This window comes from Acanthopagrus latus, chromosome 24, assembly GCF_904848185.1.
Source record: "Acanthopagrus latus isolate v.2019 chromosome 24, fAcaLat1.1, whole genome shotgun sequence".
Classification (NCBI taxonomy): Eukaryota; Metazoa; Chordata; class Actinopteri; order Spariformes; family Sparidae; genus Acanthopagrus; species Acanthopagrus latus.
In genome coordinates, this window is record NC_051062.1 from 15960436 (window position 1) to 15979189 (window position 18754).

The 18754-nt window shown below is 42.8% G+C and overlaps 2 protein-coding genes across 2 annotated transcripts; one reads left to right on the forward strand and one right to left on the reverse strand.

Annotated features, from left to right (window-relative positions):
• Window positions 1–558: 558 nt before the first annotated feature.
• cavin2b (caveolae associated protein 2b) lies at window positions 559–6398 on the reverse strand. The gene is made up of 6 exons (XM_037090501.1): window positions 6034–6398; window positions 4165–4305; window positions 3975–4076; window positions 3038–3304; window positions 2808–2960; window positions 559–2046 (listed from the first exon to the last, which is right to left on the reverse strand). Exons 1-6 carry the CDS (start codon window positions 6286–6288, stop codon window positions 1660–1662), a joined length of 1305 nt encoding a protein of 434 aa, XP_036946396.1. The 5' UTR covers window positions 6289–6398; the 3' UTR covers window positions 559–1659.
• Window positions 6399–9725: 3327 nt separating this feature from the next.
• vps16 (vacuolar protein sorting 16 homolog) lies at window positions 9726–18417 on the forward strand. The gene is made up of 24 exons (XM_037090504.1): window positions 9726–10249; window positions 11776–11864; window positions 12026–12117; window positions 12729–12857; window positions 13060–13204; window positions 13294–13409; window positions 13493–13615; window positions 13705–13760; window positions 13949–14038; window positions 14308–14479; window positions 14597–14728; window positions 14804–14931; window positions 15125–15160; window positions 15244–15352; window positions 15443–15577; window positions 15718–15826; window positions 15898–15995; window positions 16301–16405; window positions 16568–16645; window positions 16877–16963; window positions 17197–17279; window positions 17498–17594; window positions 17686–17789; window positions 17875–18417. Exons 1-24 carry the CDS (start codon window positions 10200–10202, stop codon window positions 18014–18016), a joined length of 2505 nt encoding a protein of 834 aa, XP_036946399.1. The 5' UTR covers window positions 9726–10199; the 3' UTR covers window positions 18017–18417.
• The last annotated feature ends 337 nt before the right edge of the window (window positions 18418–18754 follow it).

Below are 18754 nucleotides of genomic sequence, written 5' to 3' on the forward strand. Positions count from 1 at the left end.
AAGATTTTAATCTTTATTGATCCTGAAACACACTGTAAAATGTGCATCAGGTCATCAACACTGAAAGATAACTGTGACAGTTGAGTCACCACCTCGTAATCATAATCATAACAAATATGACATGTTATTATAAAGAGTAAACATATCATTATTATGAGTATACAACATATTATAAAGTATGATGCATTCAATTATTATTTATATTACAAATATTAAAATACTAGAACTCATTGTTAGTATTATTATTCTTTAAATCAAACCTTTTATGATTATAAATATGAACAAGGTGAGCGTTGGACAGCACTTCAACTCTGTTTCCGATTTTTAATAAAAAGATGATTTGTTGTGAAAAAAACTCCACAGCGTGAGCAGAACCAAGGAACACTGTGAAGTTAATGTTGCACAAATACCTGCAGCCTGTGGACCCAACCTGCTGCTGACACAACAACAACAATGACAACAACAATAATGATGATAATAACTGTGTCTATATGTAATGTAACAATGACAACAGTCCAAACTCAGAAACAAAGTTCAATGACAGGCAGGAAACAGAGACATGGTTACACTGGACTTTATTGTTCAGGTGAATGTCACACACATGTCGAATGGCTGACAGGTAACAGAAGTGATCTTTGGCAGCTGAACATTTCAATTTTTATTCAAAAATAAGAAAAACAGAGAAAAACAGCAACTTAAAACCAGAACACCAGATCAAAGTGTTTGATCAGGTTCACGACACTGTTACACTTATTAATACATCATTGTGGTTAATTGAAAGACTGATCACTTATTTATCACTGGAAATCAAACATCATTAACAGACATTATAGGGGAATCTCAGAGGAACCTTGTAGGAACTTTGAGGAACTAGGAGAATCTTTTGTGGAACCTTTCGTGGAACGTATGGAGAACCTTACAGGAACATTTAGGGGGGAACAAAGGGGGACATTTGACTAATCATGGGGGACCGTTGCTAAAACTTTGGGGTTCCTCAGCGGAGTGCTAGGAGAATCTTAGAGGCACCTCTGAGAAACTTAATCTGGATCTTAAAGTGGTACATTTTAAAACTTTATGGGAAGGATTCTGCAGTGTATCAGGGAGAACAACACCAGAGGAATGTTTCAGACAGGTTTGTGTTTTCTGGGTTCTGTTTAGCACCATGTTTCCTACAGTACTCTCGAAATTCTGTGTAAGAACCTTGTTGGGATGATCAACAGGTTCAGACTTTCAGTTGGGTTCCACTGATAGAAATGTTACTGTATGGTTATTGATTATTGCTCATTAGTTATATTTATAACATTGTAGAAGAAGGTTAAACATTTAAAGGAAACTTAAACAAACGTTTAATATAAAAGAAAAATATTCTCTAGTAATGACGCCAAATCTCTCATTTAGAAGTTTGAGGTTTTCAGATCAGCTGAAGAATTAAAAGTAAAAATTCTTCGACTTCATTCAAACTTTGACCTAAAACTTCTTTTTACAAGAAAGACCAGGTCTCAACTGTTTGCGTGTGTGTGTGTGTGTGTGCGTGTGAGTGTGTGTGTGCTCTCAGGAACGTGTTGAACTGTTCCGTTAATCATCTACTCAGATCTATTTAACTGTTAACAAACCTCCATGAATCTGAATATTAACGAGTGTTTTGGTCTCCTCCTCTCCTCACTCCTCTCCTTTCTCCTCCTCTGCTCCTCTCTCCTCTCCTCTCTCCTCCTGAGGTAAGGTGCAGGACAGGGCGTACTCCTGACTGACTCCCTCTGAAACCATCGACAGATCTGCCTCCACCTCCTCACCTCTCTTCTGCTCCTCCTCCTCTTCTTCCTCTTTTACCTCCTCCTCCTTCACCTCCTCCTTCTTCACCTCCTCTTTCACCTCCTCGTCCTCTTTCTCCTCATGTTCGGCTGGAGCTAACTGGGCATGGACCTCTGTGAATGGGACTTCCTGGTGAGTGCTGCCCAGTGGGCAGAGCTGGACGTCGGCCTCGGCACTGACTGGCTCACCCGGCTGGTCGGAGGCTTCGGTGGGCTGAGAGTCGGAGCTGCTGCGAGGCTGAGAACAGACGACAACAGACAAACTCAGCAAAATCTTGTGTCAGACCTTAGAGAATGTTGGGGGAACCTTGGAAGAACATATAGCAAATCTGAGAGGAACCAGATGGAGTCATGGGAGAACATTGGAAGACTAGTTCATGAAGCTTGGGGTGGTAACTGTTGGGTCAGGAAAATGAGGGGACCCTTGGTTTAACTAAACTGGATTGTTGGAACCTTGAAAGCTCAGGTGGTTCCTTTGGAAAATGTGATGTGAACATTTGAGGAACATTAAGGAAATCTCAGGGGAATTGGGAGAATTTGTTGGCAAACATTGGGAGAATAGTTCATGAAGCTCATAGTAAATCTTCAGGAACGGAACGCACGGGTTGACTAAACAAAAACTTAAGGAGAACCTTAGAAGCTTGGGTGGTTCCTTTTGAAAACGCTACAGGAACATCATCAGGGAAACCCTCATAGAACCTTATGTGAGCTTTAGTGGGAATGTTAATAGAACCTTATGTGAGCTTTAGTTGGAACCTTATTGGAACCTGACAGAAGATTTAGTGGGAGTGTTAGTAGAACCTGACAGGAGCTTTAATGGGAGTGTTAGTAGAACCTGACAGGTACAGGTAAGAGAACCATGAGGGAGTCCTGCAGAAAGATATGATACATTAAGGAAGGTATGAGGGGAACCTTTAAGGAAATTCAGTGTTAACCCCTTGGTGAAAGTTGGAGAACCTTTAGAAAATGTTTGAAGCCAGTTAGAGGCGCTCCAGTTACCTTCCTGATGCTGAAGGTCAGAGGGGAAACCTTCAGGCTGGACGTTCTCTGTTTGATCTTCTCTCGCTGCTCCTGAGAAACAATCTTTGTTCCGATCTTTGTCATCTTCTTCTCAATGTTCTGCCTGGAGAACGCCTTCTTCAGACTGTCCACCTGCAAAGGTACAGTCAGTCACACCTGTCTGTCAGAATACCTACCTGTCTGTCTGTCCACCTGTCAGTGGCTCTTACCTTCTTCAAACTGGAACGTTTTAGTTTCTCAGCTCTGGACTTCTCCATGTTCTCCAGGTCATGAGGCCACACGTCATCCTCTTCTTGCTCCGCCTCCAGCCCGACGTCCTCGTCAGATGATAGGTCGATGCAGTGGAACCCGGCCTCCTGGGAACGGTTGCCGTCGACTACCCCTGGTGCGGACTCATCACCCTCTTCTAAGATCTCATCCCGAGGGAACGGAGGAGGGTCCTTGACGAAAACACTGGAGGGGATCTCATTCTCCTCCTGAGGACAGCACAGGACAACATGAGGAACCTCACTTCCTCAGGAGGAGCACCTGTACAAGAGCCTCACCTCCTCAACTTAAATTATGACAGACATCCCATAATTTAACCAGTGGATTGAGCTATGACACTGATATTATTATGTCAGTTTTAATTTCCCCTCCCTGACAGAAGTGACGAGTCTGTCCACATACTATTGTCCATATAGTGTCTGACAAGAGCTGACAAATTACTACACCCACTGAGGAATGCTAGGAATTTTAGGGAGGACAGAAAACACACACTGATACTGTCTGTCTGTCTGTCTGTCTGTCTGTCTGTCTGTCTGTCTGTCTGTCTCTCTCTCTCTCTCTCTCTCTCTCTCTCTCTCTCTCTCTGTCTTTGTCTCTCTCTTGTGTTTTATAGTACAAAGATTTTCCCTCTCCATTTCCTGCAGCAGCTGATGACCAAATAAGGTCACACACTGAAAACCACCAACACAGAGAGAACGAATGTCTCACTGTACTGATCCGGTCTGGACTGGATCCACTCTGCAACCAGTCTTGGATCTAGACTGGATGGACTCTGTCAGACCATCAGTCCATATCGTCTATTCTGAAGTCTTGGACCTGGACCAGGACTTCAGACCAGCAGGGACTAAGCGCACCTCTGACCTCTGAAGTCACACGTACCTGGAAGATGAGGACCCTGAAGTTGTTCCTGTTGATCAGGTGGGCGTGGTTGGCCTCTAGCTTCTTCACCTGGACCCCCTGACGCTCCATCTTATCACGGACCTGTAGGAACATTAAAGTGTCAATGTACCTGACAGGTGACAGGTGGGCTCAGTCAGGTGACGAAAGGTGATGTCACCACCAAGTTTACCTCCTTCATGGTGACGGACAGCTTGCGGCTCTTGTCCAGCAGCTTGCTGACAGTGTTGGAGGTGTGGCTGTGGCTCTTTGACAATTTGGTCATGTCAGCTTGGATTCCTCTGACCACACCCTCCATCTCCACCTGGTGCACCTGAAATAGTCAATCAGATATCAGTTGAGAACCCCTGGTGTTAACCAGTCAGCTGCTTTAGATTCATCTCTCATGTGTGACGGCATCTGGAATTATTTAGTGTCTCTGTAGTAGTTAGTGAAGAACCATAGCTGGAGAGCTAACTGTTAGCTTGACGATGCTAATGCATGCAGAGACTCACTTCCTGTTCAGCCCTCTGCTGACTATCGAGTCGGGATGAAATGATTTAATCTAGAGACCTTTGTCATCTGTGCATCAGGTGACGTTGTTATTACACTGTTTGTCCACAATGACAAATTAGCTTAACAATGCAGCACTGTTTCCAACAGCTTTGGTTTACTCAGAGCTCAGGTCCATCAGGGCGGCTTGTTATTGGTCAATAGGGTGGGTTCAAGGGTCAAAGTTCACCAGGGTTGAACCCTGTGTTCCTCTGATTGCTGTGCAGGTATATTTCAGTTTTAAGGCTGCTAAAATATTTGAAAGCATACTGACCTGATGACATGTGTTATGTGTTTTTTTCCTTCTAAGTATTTTTTGGCCCTTGTGGCAGTACAGCTGAAGAGGGTGACAGGAAATAGGGCGAGAGAGAGGGAGAGTGACACGCAGCAAAGGGACCCGGGCCATGAGTCAAACCCGGGTCTGTTGCAGAGCCTCAGCACATGGGACGCCCACTCTACCAACTGAGCTTAACAGCACCCCAGTTTTTCTGAAGTTTCTCCTGTAGTATTTTTGTAGATCCTTCTGTAGTTTCTCTTTTGTTGTTTTGTAGTTTCCTATGTAATATTTCGTAGTTGGTCTGTAGTGTCTGTAGTTTCTTCTGTAGTTTCCAGAAGAATGAGTCAGGTGTGAACAGGTGAGCTGGTTTGACTTTGTTTCTGTCTTTGTTTATATGGATAAATCTTTCTGTTTCTGTCCCCTGTACTTCACTCATGTTGGTGTTTATTTCTTGCTGTTAGATTTGAACATGCAGTTAATGTGAATGTTGACTGTGATCAGGAGCCAGTTTGACAGAAAACTTGTTCCAACGTGTTTTATGAACTATAGTCAACACACCTGCTGCCACAGAAAGCAGCTCCACAGTTAGGGTTAACTGGGCTTAGCAGCCAGAAGTCAACGTTATGAACTGACTTGTTTTCTACTAAACTATGTTAGCAGAGTTTCAGCTGAAGCATCTGAACATGACAAACATGTGAGGAATCTACAGTCACAGCAGAGTTACACATCTGCTAACCTGCGGCCGAGTGTTGCTGCGAGTCATGTGATGTGATGGGAATTTGGGAAAAATTAGATGTTTGTTGAGAGAAGCTGAGGCCAGAGAGGGAAGATAAAGAGAGTCGAAGAGTCAGACTGACCAACACATTGTTAGCAGTTACAGTTGTGGTTAAATCATCACTTTTAAGTAGAGTTTGGTTTAGAAAGGATGAACAAGTCTGAACTGTTTAACCAATCAGGGTTTGGTCAAGTCAGCTGACCAAAGTGGAAGGACAGAAAGATGTTCACAAGTAAACAGTTGTGGTTAAATCAACGTTTGTTTAAATAGAGTTTGGTTTAGACAGATATTCTGTAGCCTGTAGTGACGGTACTGGTTCCTGTACTGGTTCCTGTACCGGCGCCTGTACTGGTTCTTGTACTGGTGTCTGTACTGGCATCTGTACTGGTTCCTGTACTGGTGTCTGTACTGGACACACTCAGACCTGATGTCGAGGTGTGGCCCCACCCCTGGCTCACCTCCATCTTGTTCTGGTTTTCCTGAACGGCATCCAACATGTTGACCAATTTGTCGAGCAGCGTGAGGACCGTGATGGCGTTGACGGGACCCTGACTCATGGTCTCAGGGTCAAATCCTGCCAGGGGGGACGAGGGAGAGGCCTGGTTCTCCTCCTGCTGCTCCTGCTGCTCCTGCTGCTCCAGCTGCTCCAGTTGCTCCTGGATCTGGGGGGGGACCAATAGGTCCTGGCTCTGGTGGGTCTCAGTGGTCACCATGATGACTCTGTCCTCTCACGTCAACTAAAAGTCAGAAACAGACGAAAGTTTCTTGCTGTAGAAAAACTGTGGAAACTCTCCCTCAACCGCCCACTGTGTGTGTGTGTGTGTGTGCTGTCTTCTGATTGGTTGGCTCAGAGGAAAACTTTCCAACTGAGGAAATGTCCACACCTTTAACTCCTTCACGCCCAGCTTTGAATACAGACACACTGTTAATATGAAGAGTTTAAATAAAGAGGGATTTATTTTACTGCTGCAGATTAGAGGAACTCACAATAATATCACATATCCAAAGTTACATTAAAAAATACACACAGCAGTAAAATGAAATAAATTAAAAATGGAATGAAACAAAAATTTCACAGAAATAAAGTCTGACGACATTTAAAAATCCAAAAAGCACAAAAACAAACAGAAAAACACAAAAATGTTCCAGAGACACTGAAAGGGTTAACTCTCTCTCTCTCTCTGTCTCTCTGTCTCTCTGTCTCTCTACCACACCCAGAGGGCAGGCTCTGTTACCATGGAGACTGTGTGTGTGTGTGTGTGTGTGTGTGTGTGTGTGTGTGTGTGTGTGTGTGTGTGTGTGTGTGTGTGTGTGTGTGTGTGTGTGTGTGTGTGTGTATGGAGAGAGAGAGGTTCACTGCCAGTCTCTCTCTCTCTCTCTCATGTTTGTCAGCTGAAGTCATCTGGAAGGAAACCTTGATCGCCCTCTCTTCCCCCCCCCGCCCTCTCTCTCTCTGTTCCTCTTTTTGTGAGATGTCTCTCGCCCTCTCTTTCTCTGATCACTGTTTGTTTGTTAATAAGGAGTTTGGTAGAAAGTTTGGTTGTAGTTTGAGGAAAGTGTTGTTGGAGAACTTTGATGAATTATAGACATGAATTGTTCTGAAACATGAGAGAAACCAACCTGAACCCAGAGAGGAACCACTACTGTGGGAACGTTAGTGTCACCTGAAGGAACTCAGAGGATGGGGTGCATCTTAGGGAACCTTGTTGGTGGGTGGGGAGGACCTTATTAAGAGACTGTTCTTCCTCAGGAAGCTGAAACAGGCCCGGCTCCCTCAGATTCTGTTGGTCAACCTTTATAAGAGAACCATAGAGAGCGTCCTGACCAGCGGTGTGGTGCACCGGCTGCACAGCTCCCGAATGCAACGACCAGCATCGCATGGTTAAAGCAGCATGGTGCATCATGGGGGCGGAGCTTCCTGCACTGGACACTGTTTATGTTGCCAGGCTGCAGAAAGCCAACAGCATCTGTAAGGACTGAACACAGCCGGTCACTCCCTACTGGTCCCGCTGCCTTCAGGCAAACGGATCAGGACATTAAATCCACCAACAGACTGAGAACCAGCTTCTACCTCAGAGCTGCGACCTCCATCAGCCCCATGATGAACATCCACCCACAGAACCTGCAGCACCACTGTTCTGCACAGTGACACTGTTAAAGCTGCTACATCTTACATGTTTATACTGCTTTGCTTTCGCTACTGTATATATGTGTATATTTCTACTATGTATTCTATTCAGTATATTTTCCTTTTCTTCCTTTGCACTTTTTGTTTCTACTCACCTGAGGAGAAAGCCATTCACAATTTCACTGTACATGTGTATAGTGACAATAAAGGTACATTCTATTCTATTCTATTCTATTCTATTCTATTCTTGAGAGGAACTAGGGAACCTTGGGAATGCAAGCTGAACCATAGATTTCATAGCAGTTTTAGACTTTTAACCTCCTTTAGTATTTTATCAGTCTTAGTTTTAGTGTTTTATTCTTTCATCTTATATTACTGCCACTAGTCTCCTCAGTAAAATACATCATTGAAAGCGTTTCCTCAGTTCCGCAATACCTGTTGTTAGTGTCCTATTTATTTGTTATTTCTCACTCTTTTATTTCACTTACTGTGTTTAAGTAGCTGGATATGTGTGTGTGGAAGTGTGTGTGTGTTTGTATGTATGTGTAATGGGTAATTGTTGCTGTTGTAATTCTGTAAAGCACTTTGTGCTACATTACAATGTATGAAAGGTGCTCTATGAATAAAGTCTGATTGATTGATTGATAGTCAAACCTCAGGAGAACAATGCAACAAGTGTGACTAGTGAATTCTTTTAAGAGCTCAGAAGAAACTGAAAAGGAACCCTATTAGAGCCTCAGAGGAATCTGGAGGACAATTAGGTGGAACCATCGGAACATGTTTCAGTGGAAACTCAGTGAACGTTATATGCCTTAGAACCTTATTTGGGGAACCTTGTTGAGGGGAACTTGCAGGAGACTGTGATGTCAGAGGAGCTTTAGAAGAGTGCTAGAGGAACCTTGAAGGAACTTACCATTGGGGAATTGTGGGGAACCAGCATGGAACCTCATGAGAATCAAAAGGAACTAGGGGACCTCTAGGGTGGCTGTTATTGGTTTTCTGCTGGTCTGCTGTGGATCTGTGAGGAGCTATGGGTTCTCTTTTTATTTTCATCAGACATGTTGGAGTTCCAGTAAAATGTTCACCATGTTTTAATGATAGAACCCAAACAGGCTCAGTGATGAGAGCGATGCTGAGGATGATGATGGATCATGTGACTTTGGGTTTGTGTTTTATATCATATATTGATATATGTGGAACACTTCTTCATGCTGAGTGTGTGCAGCAGAACACGGAGAGCTGTATTGCGGTGGGTCAGAGAGTTATGAGCTGGAAACAGGAAGGAACGCTCACATCATGGATTCATACAAACAATACAGTCATTAGTCTGGGGGGGTGGGGGGCTTCCTGGTCTTATATGGGAACGTCAGGAATGTCCCTGAAAGTCTGTGAGAACATGAGGAGAACAACAGACTGAAGAAAGTAGAACACATTTAAACTCTGTCCTCTGGCCAAGAGACACATCAGAATGATTCAACCAGGTTCTGAAAGACGAAACTTTAATGTTTGGACTCAACAAAACAGACCCGAACCAACAGCATCATGAAGTCTAAAGATATTAATAACAAAACACATTGTTCCTGACTCGCTCATCTGGTCGTCTTTTATGGTTTATCTTTACCACAGATTACTGACCAGTACAATAAGGAACATGTCACTCTAATAACTAGTCTGATAACTAGTCTGTGAACAAGTCTGTGAACTAGTTTGATAACAGACTAACCTGCTGTGTATACACTAGATTTCAGAAGGTTGTTTTGCATTAATGATGCTGAAGTTTATCTGAACTATGATGTCAGTGTCTCTCGGCTCTGTGTTGTTTTTAAATTTAAATTGTATTTATGTGCTCCATCTAGTATACATCAATAAACAGCCACGAGGTGGCGACCGTGGCTGTGAGGACCGTAGAAGAAGAAGAAGAAGAAGAAGAAGAAGAAGAAGAAGAAGAAGAAGCAGCAGCAGCAGCAGCAGCAGCAGCAGAAGAAGAAGCTAATTGGTCAAACGTTTCTGAACAGCATGTTGTTTATTTTAGGAAAACACCAGAGTGGCTTGTGTTCCTGACAAGAACCTGAGACAGTGCAACATGTTTTGATGTCTTGTGGAAAATTTGACCACCAAAGACAAGAGCTTCTCAGAGAATTGTGAGAAATTGGATTAAAAGAAGTATCTCTGAAAAGTATTTTGGAAGTAGGGTCAAGTCGGAGGGGAAAAGCTGTTTTTCAGATTCTTAAAAGACACTGGGCTATATAGCAGGATATAGAGCACTACGGTGCTAGTCCCATAGGTGGCAGCAATGCAACTTTTGGATGCCGGCTGCCGTAAAACCGCAAAGAAAAAGAGAAAGAAGAAGAAGCAGAAGAAGAAAAGGAAGAAGAAGAAGAAGAAGCTGCTGCTGCTTTTGCTGTTGTTGTTGAGAAGTGATCAGCTGACTGAACTGAAGCTGAAGGCAGCCCTGAAAGAAAAGCGAAGCTAAAGCAAAGCTAACATTGAATCAACATGGCGTTCATCACCGCCAACTGGAACCCGCTGGGAGAAGCCTTTTATCGGTTAGTTTATCTGTATTTTATCGGTCAGACAGCAGCTAGCATCGGCAGATATCCCTGCAGTTGTTGGCATGAACTCTACCGACATCTCTGTCCATCTGGAGAGTGTTTAACAGTGTAAACAGAGCAAACGTTACAGGGTGTTAGCTGTCTGTTAGCATCTCTAGCATCCCACTGATCATTTAACACTGCTAACGTTAGCTTCAGGCTAACTTCAAATGTAGCTTCAATGTGTGTTAGCAGGTATGTTACCAATGTTCAATAGGGGAGAACCCGACTGAGATCGGTCAGCCACCGGGTCACCTGACCCGGAAGCTACTGACAAAAACGCACTGCAATTTACTATTAAAATGTGTATGTAAGATAAATTAATAACACATCATCAATCATAATGACGTGATCTCAGCAGAACACAGTTTAATAAACCATAGTTTCCACTAACAACATCGAGACCATATACATACATACAGCACATATACGTATATACAGACATATATGCATATACATATAAACATATACATATATACAGGCATATACATAGAAGCCTCATTGAGAGGGCTGTATGTACAAGTTCTTGATATGAAAACATTCACAGTGAATTAAATGGCCTATTTCCCCTCAGGTCAAAGCAAATCATTTAAAGATCATTCATGAGGTCGACCTCGTCACAGAATATCATTAAAGAAAGTTAAGGTTTGTCGTGGACCCCTGTACCTTTTATAATAATAATGATAATAATAATAATAATAATATGACAGAAGAAACCTTAGATCATATGTTGTTTTCATGCCCTGCGTCCAAAAGGTTTTGCCTGGATATTAAAAACTGGATATCCCTTCAGGTTAATGATGTTCTATCCTTTTTATATAGACAGTCTTGATTAATCTACCTCTGATGTTATTAACATAATCATTCTCATGTGTAAGTATCATATCCACTGTAGCAAATGGAGAGAGAGTAAGCCATCCTTTATCTGATTTATAGATTATTTAAATTATTTTAAGTCACTTAAAAAAATACATTCTAGCAAAATAGCTAGAAAGATTTATAGCGATATAGTAAGTAAGTCGTAAAATTTATTTAGAAAAGCACATTTATAACAGTTCACACTGACCAAAGGGCTGTATATAGTGTATTCAATGTATTATATTGATATATTTCATTTCTTACTGCTCTGTAAGAATGCACTCCTTTTTTTCATGGTTTTGCCGGGTGATTGGAAATTATTTATTTTTTACCATGTTTACTTTGAATGAATCCTTTTTTCTGTTTTGTATTTTTGTTTGATTTTCTTCCGAAAGATTGTGGAATTGTTTTATATTGCTTGTGTTTTTATGTTTAAGTTAAATTAAATGAAACAAGTTGACAGTATGGTAGACAGATGTCTCATTTACATGTCAGGATCTGCTTATTATAGACATGAACAGGTTCCGGAGTGAATGTCTGTCCAGAGTCCAACTGTAACTGATGTCAGACATTGTCATTGTGTGTGTGTGTGTGTGTGTGCGTGCGCGCGTGTGCGTGTGCAGGAAAACAGAACTGTATGAGATGAGTTGGAACTTGAGGGAAGGACTCAGAGACTGTTTGGTGGCTGCAGCTCCTTATGGAGGACCTATAGGTACACACACACACACACACACTGTAGACTGTCTCTCAAAGCCAGACTCCATTTGCATTTTAATCAGTTTTACAATTTGCAGTGTTTTCATATTTAACACAGACTTTGATACCTAAACACTTCAAACTCTCTGTCTCTCTGTCCACCCGTCTGTCTGTCAGCTCTCCTCAGAGAACCTCACAGACGTTCTCCCAGTTCTCGTCCCCAGTTGGAGATTTATTCTGCATCTGGAGTCTCCATAACCAGCTTCCCAGTAAATATTCACCTTGTTATGAACCAATCAGATGATTGCTGTTATTATCATTAAGCAGTTCTACTGTATGTGTGTGCGTGTGTGTGTGTATATATATATATATATATGTATATGTATATATATATATATATATATATGTGTGTATATGTGTGTATATATATATGTATATATATGTGTGTATATATATATGTATATATATGTGTGTGTATATATATATATGTATATATATATGTGTGTATATATATATGTATATATATGTGTGTGTATATATATATATGTATATATATATGTGTGTATATATATATATATGTATATATATGTGTGTATATATATATATGTATATGTGTATATATGTATATATATGTATATATATGTGTATATATGTATATATATGTATATGTGTATATATGTATATATATGTATATATGTATATATATGTGTATATATATATATATATATATATATATATATATATATATATATATATATATATATATATATATATATATATATATATATATATATAATGTGTACTTCTACTTCATGTCATGTGTAATTATACTGGACCGTCTCTAACAGTCTGCCTCTCCCTCTACCTGTCTATCCATCAGTGGAAGAGTGGTCCTGTGGTCCAGTTGGGTTGGACAGTCAGTGATGAGCTGTTGTGTATTCAGGAGGACGGCTCGGTTCTGATCTATGATCTGTTTGGATCCTTCAAGAGACACTTTAGTATGGGACAGGTCAGTCTGTTAATTAGTCTGATAAGTGATGATTGTTGTTGTTGTTGTTGTTGCAGGAAGTGGTCCATAGTCAGGAGGTGTTTTTGTTGTTGTTGTTGTTGTTGTTGTTGTTACAGGAAAAGGTCCAGAGTCATGGGGTGTTGTTGTTTGTTACAGGAAGTGGTCCAGAGTTAGGAGGTGTTGTTGTTGTTGTTTGTTACAGGAAGTGGTTCAGAGTCAGGTGTTGGAAGCCAAAGTGTTCCACTCTCCTTATGGAACAGGCGTCGCCATAGTAACTGGCTCCTCCCGATTCACCTTGGCAACAAACATCGATGACCTGAAGCTGCGGAGATTACCTGAAGTCCCAGGTAACAACTGTCTCCCCTCCATGTCCAGCATATGATTTAAAGTGTCCAACTTGTCTGTCTGTCTGTCTCACCTGTCTGTCTGTCCTCAGGTTTGCAGGGGAAGCCTACCTGTTGGGTCGTCCTCACTCAGGACAGACAGACTAAAGTCCTCCTGTCCAATGGACCTGAACTCTTCATCCTGGACAACACGTCCTGCACTGCTGTGGTGAGACAGTTAAAGAGACAGACAGGTAGACACAGAGAGAGAGGTATTCAGACAGGTTTCTAACAGTGCCTGTCTGTCTCCAGTGTCCTCCTGGTTTCAGTCCTCAGGCTGGCAGTATTGTCCACATGTCGGTGTCTTTCAGCTATAAGTACCTGGCTCTTTTCACTGACACTGGATACCTGTGGACAGGCTCCTCCCAACTGCAGGTGAGCTGCTCCTCTGTCCAATTAGCTGTTAGATCTAATCTGAGGGGGTGGGATCTCTGGATGATTGACAGGTGATTCTCTTTCTGCAGGACAAACTGAGCGAAGTCGACACTAAAAAGTCGATGCCTCCCAAGCAGATGGTCTGGTATGTGCACCTGTCTACCTGTCTGTCTCTCTTTGTCTGAAATTTACCCATCTACCTGCCTGCCTGTCTATCTATTTTCTGTTGACCTGTCTCTCTCCGTACAGACCTTTAGAGACCTGTCTACCTTTATGTCTCTCTATTTGTCTTTCTCTGTTCATTACCCTGTCTGACCCTCTTTACCTGTTCAGGTGTCGAAGACCGAAGAGTCAGCAACCATCTGTGGTGTTGATGTGGGACAGACTGCTCATGGTGGCCGGAGTCTGTAACGACACCATCCAGTATCCTTTAAACCACTTCAGACTGGTGTGTTGTTACTGGTGCTCTCTGGCATCGTTAAAGTTCTCCTGAAGCTTGTTAGGGTTCTCCAGGAGCTGTTTAGGAATATCCTGATGCTCATATAGGTGCTGCTGAAACTTGTATTGATTGTTCCAGAACAGGTTGAGCTAGAATTAGGTTGAAGAACTTGTTTCAGGTGTCGTCTCCTTTTGATCAATTCTCTTATCAGGTAAAGTTCTACCCCTGTTTGGCCCTTGACCCCTGACATCAGGTTCCCAATAGAGGATCACTGTGTTCTGGTTGGAGAGCTGGATGGAGTTCGAATCATCAGCTCGACCAATCAGGAGCTGCTTCAGGAGGTTCCTCTGGTCTGTCAGGACATCTTCAAGATCGCTTCCATGGCTCCCGGAGCTCTGCTGCTTGAGGCCCACAGGGAGTATGAGGTAGGAACCCTTCTGTCCCAACACCTGTCATCCCTCCTAAATCCTGTCGGTCTGACTAATCACCCCTCTGTCTGTTTGCTCTCTAATTGGCTGATTCCCGTCCTTGTGTTAATGTAGAAGTCCAGTCAGAAGGCCGATGAGTACCTGAGGGAGATCAAGGAGCAAAGCATGCTGGGAGAGGCGGTTAGACAGTGTGTCGAGGCGGCTGGACACGAATATGACACCAACACCCAGAAGTCCCTGCTGAGGGTGAGAACACACAGTTGGTTCTGTAAAAGTCTGTTCTGTGTATTATGTGGGGTAACATTGTGTTTCGTCCACCAGGCGGCCTCGTTCGGGAAATGCTTCCTGACAGACTTCAGTCCCGACCTGTTTGTGATGACCTGCAGAGAACTACGAGTGCTGAATGCCGTCAGAGAGAGCAGCGTAGGGCTGCCGCTCACACACACACAGTATCCTCCCACACAGCTGCATCATGGGAAATGTACACTCTACACTGGTCTGTAGTGATGATGGTTAATGAACAGAGACTATTATGTCATCATCTGATGTTTGACTACCGACTGACTGGATATTAGATCAGTCCCAGACATATTTAGTACAATCTGTTACCATGGTGACAAACTCCTTGACACCTGACCTCAGATTTAAACAGATGACTCTGCAGGTGCTGATCGACAGGTGAGTCACCTCATCCAACCTATGTGTCTGTACCTGTCTTCCCCTCTCACCTGTCTGCCTCTCTGTACCTGTTGGTCTCTCAGGTTGGTGTATCGACAGTTTTATCCATTAGCGATAGAAATCTGTCGTTACCTGAAGATTCCAGATTATCAGGGAGTCAGCAGAGTCCTCAAACACTGGGCATCATGCAAGGTAACCTGTCTCACCTGACCCACCTAACCAACCTGTCTCAGCCTGATTTACCTGCACAGCTCAGTTTGATGTGTTTGTGGGTGTGTCCAGGTGCAGCAGAAGGACCTATCAGATGAGGCTATAGCCCGAGCTGTGTGTGTGAAGGTGGGAGACTCACCTGGTGTTTCTTACTCACACATTGCAGCTAAAGCTTATGAGTGTGGGCGTACTGAGCTCGCCATTAAGGTATGTCCACGTGTCTGTCGTTCCCTATGTAACATTGCTATATAGCGTGTGTGTATATGTAACGTACATGTGTACGTGGTTTTCTGATGTGTGGACAAAGCTATGAATGTTTTCTCTTGTTTGTAATGTTTCTGTGTTAGCTGTTGGATTTCGAGGCTCGGTCTGGAGAACAGGTTCCTCTGCTCCTGAAGATGAAGAGGAGCCAGTTGGCTCTCAGTAAAGCTGTGGAGAGTGGAGACACTGACCTGGGTGAGTCTGCTAGCCCTGCCCACCACCTGTCTAACAGGCTGATGTCAAACTGATGGTTTTCTGTGTTTCAGTTTACACTGTGGTGACTTACCTGAAGAATGAGATGAACCGAGGAGATTTCTTCATGACGCTGAGGAACCAACCGGTTGCACTTAGCCTGTACAGACAGGTAATCTGGTCGAAGGCTGCCAGTGACAAGGTTATGTTTTCACTGATGTTGGTTTGTTGGTTGGCAGGATTACACACAAAAACTGAGCAGATTTCCACCACACTTGGATGCTGGATGGGTCTCCGCCCAGACTAGATCCTGCTTTTCTCCATTTTGGTTAACTTCTCTGTGAATAATGCATGGATCTGGAAGGATCTGGAGGGGATATTGGATTTAAGTTGGGGGTTAGGGGTTAACCCTTACGTAGGGCCTCTGTGGAGGTACATGCTCTATTTGGTGTAATCTGATCATTGTGTTTGTGTCAGTTCTGTAAACTGCAGGAACAGGACACACTGAAAGATCTCTATAACCAGGACGATGATCACCAGGAGCTCGCCAACTACTACGTTACTGCCAGTTACAGAGAAAAGGTAACCAACGGAGTTCAATAATCAGCACATCAAAACTGAGCATGATTTTTTTCAGACACAAAACCTTTGTTTATATGTCTCTCTCTCTGATTGTCTGTCTGTCTGTCTGTCTGTCTGTCTCTCTCTCTCTCTCTCTCTCTCTCTGACTGTCTCTCTCGGCAGAGGTTAGAAAGCCGTCTGTCTCTCCTGCAGAGTGCTGTTGATGAATACAACAAGGCGAAGAATGAGTTTGCTGCAAAGGTAAAAGTCTCAGTCACACCATCACTCCCCATTATTCAATGATCTTACACATATTTACCTACATTTAATGTACATATATGCAATACTGTATGTACTGTACTGAGTGAACAGTATATATATGTATACATTACACTAGATGTTTGTAAAACAGGTGTTCAGGTCCACTACATGGTGTTGTAGTCTCACCTGGTGGAATATGTCATCATGTTTATTTAAATATTTTGTTTTCAGGCCACAGAGGATGAGATGCGTCTTCTACGATTCCAACGAAAACTGGATGATGAGAAGGGGGCGGGGTTACTGGGACTATCTCTGCAGGTACATGAAGGGGCGGGGCTGCTGGGACTGTCTCTGCAGGTACATGAAGGGGTGGGGCTACTTGAACTCTGCAGGTACATGAAGGGATGGGGCTACTTGAACTCTGCAGGTACATGAAGGGGTGAGGCTGCTGGGACTCCAATTCATTGAAGTAACTTCCACTGTAATCGAGTACTTTTACTAACTTAAAAAGAGGTGTTGTTTCAGGTTGTGATGTCACTTCCTGTCTGCAGGCTACAATTGAGGCTCTGCTGGCGTTGGGACTCCACAAACAAGCAGAACAACTTTACAGAGACTTCAGAGTTCCTGATAAAAGGTGAGACATCTCTCTGCGCTGCTTGGCTGAACATATGATTTCAAAAGGTTTTCTAAAAGCTCTTTGGTCACCTGGCCTTTAATTTATCCTTCAAGAAATGTTCACAAACTGAGTCTTCAGGAAACATGAGACCTGTCTACCTTTCTCACTTGTGTGTCTCTATCTCACCTGTGTGTATGCCTGTATCACCTGTGTGTATGCCTGTCTCACCTGTGCAGGTACTGGTGGTTGAAGCTGAAGTCTCTGGCAGAGAAAGAGGAGTGGGAGGAGTTGGAAAAGTTTGCAAAGAGTAAAAAATCTCCTATTGGCTACCTGGTAAGAAGAAGTCCCGCCCCCTTACCAACCTGTCATTGTAAGTAAGGATTAAAGAAATTACCCATGATTCTTAGCGATGTCTCTTCTTCAGGCATTTGTTGAAGTTTGCATGAAGAGTCACAACAAGTACGAAGCCAAGAAGTATGTTTCCAAGGTAACACCTGAGCAGAAGGTCAAAGCTCACCTGGCCGTCAGGTAAGACACACAATACCTGTGATGTCATCAGACAGGTGACGCCTAACCACTCATGTGCCTGGTCTTCTTCTTCTCTTCTCATCAGTGACCTTGAGGGGGCGGCAGATGCTGCCATCGAACGCAAGAACGAATCAGAGATTGGGGTGGTCCTCTCCAGATGCTCCGCCTCTGATCGCCTGTTGATTGACAGGTTGAACCGAGCCAGAGCATTAACTGCCAAAAAGTGATTCTTCATTCAGAGTTCATATACAGAGACAGCAGAGCCTCCGCTGCCAAAAAGTGATCTTCCATTCAGAGCTCATGAACAGAGACGGCAGAGCCTACGCTGCCAAAAAGTGATCCTCCATTCAGAGTGTATGTACTGATGTGATACTGATTGATCTTCAGAGCTGGTATTACCATAGCAACCATAGGCTGAATTGTTTGTTCTTCATGTGCTTTGATATCAGATCTAACTGAGCTGATCATGGGTTTTATCTGTGGTCATTAATGATGTGATTATTGATTACTCAGCTGATGTTTTCTTCTTCTGTGTTTCTGTTAATAAAAGCTGTGTGGTCCTTCAGTGACTGAACTCCATGTTGCCCTCATGTGGCTGTGATGTTCATGAGCTGTAGCTATAACAACACAGGCTCCCTCATTTCCTGTCTTCTCTATGCAACTTCACTTTAAAATGAACATGACATGTTGACAGTGAAACCAGAGCTCTGAATTCTTATGGTTTAACTTATTTCACTCTCTAAAGTTATTTAGAGTTATTTATTTAGTTATTTAATGATTCTGGTGACATGAAATCAGTCAACTTTTTTCATGTGTTTCTAGAAACAGTCTGTCAGGCCTCTTTTAGGATCAGTATATTAATCAATACTGTAATCATCAGGTGTGATTAAAGTATGCAACATTTAAATACCCAAAGAGCTTTTCTAAAGTTCATTCAAATGTAATGAAATCAGATAATCATTTAA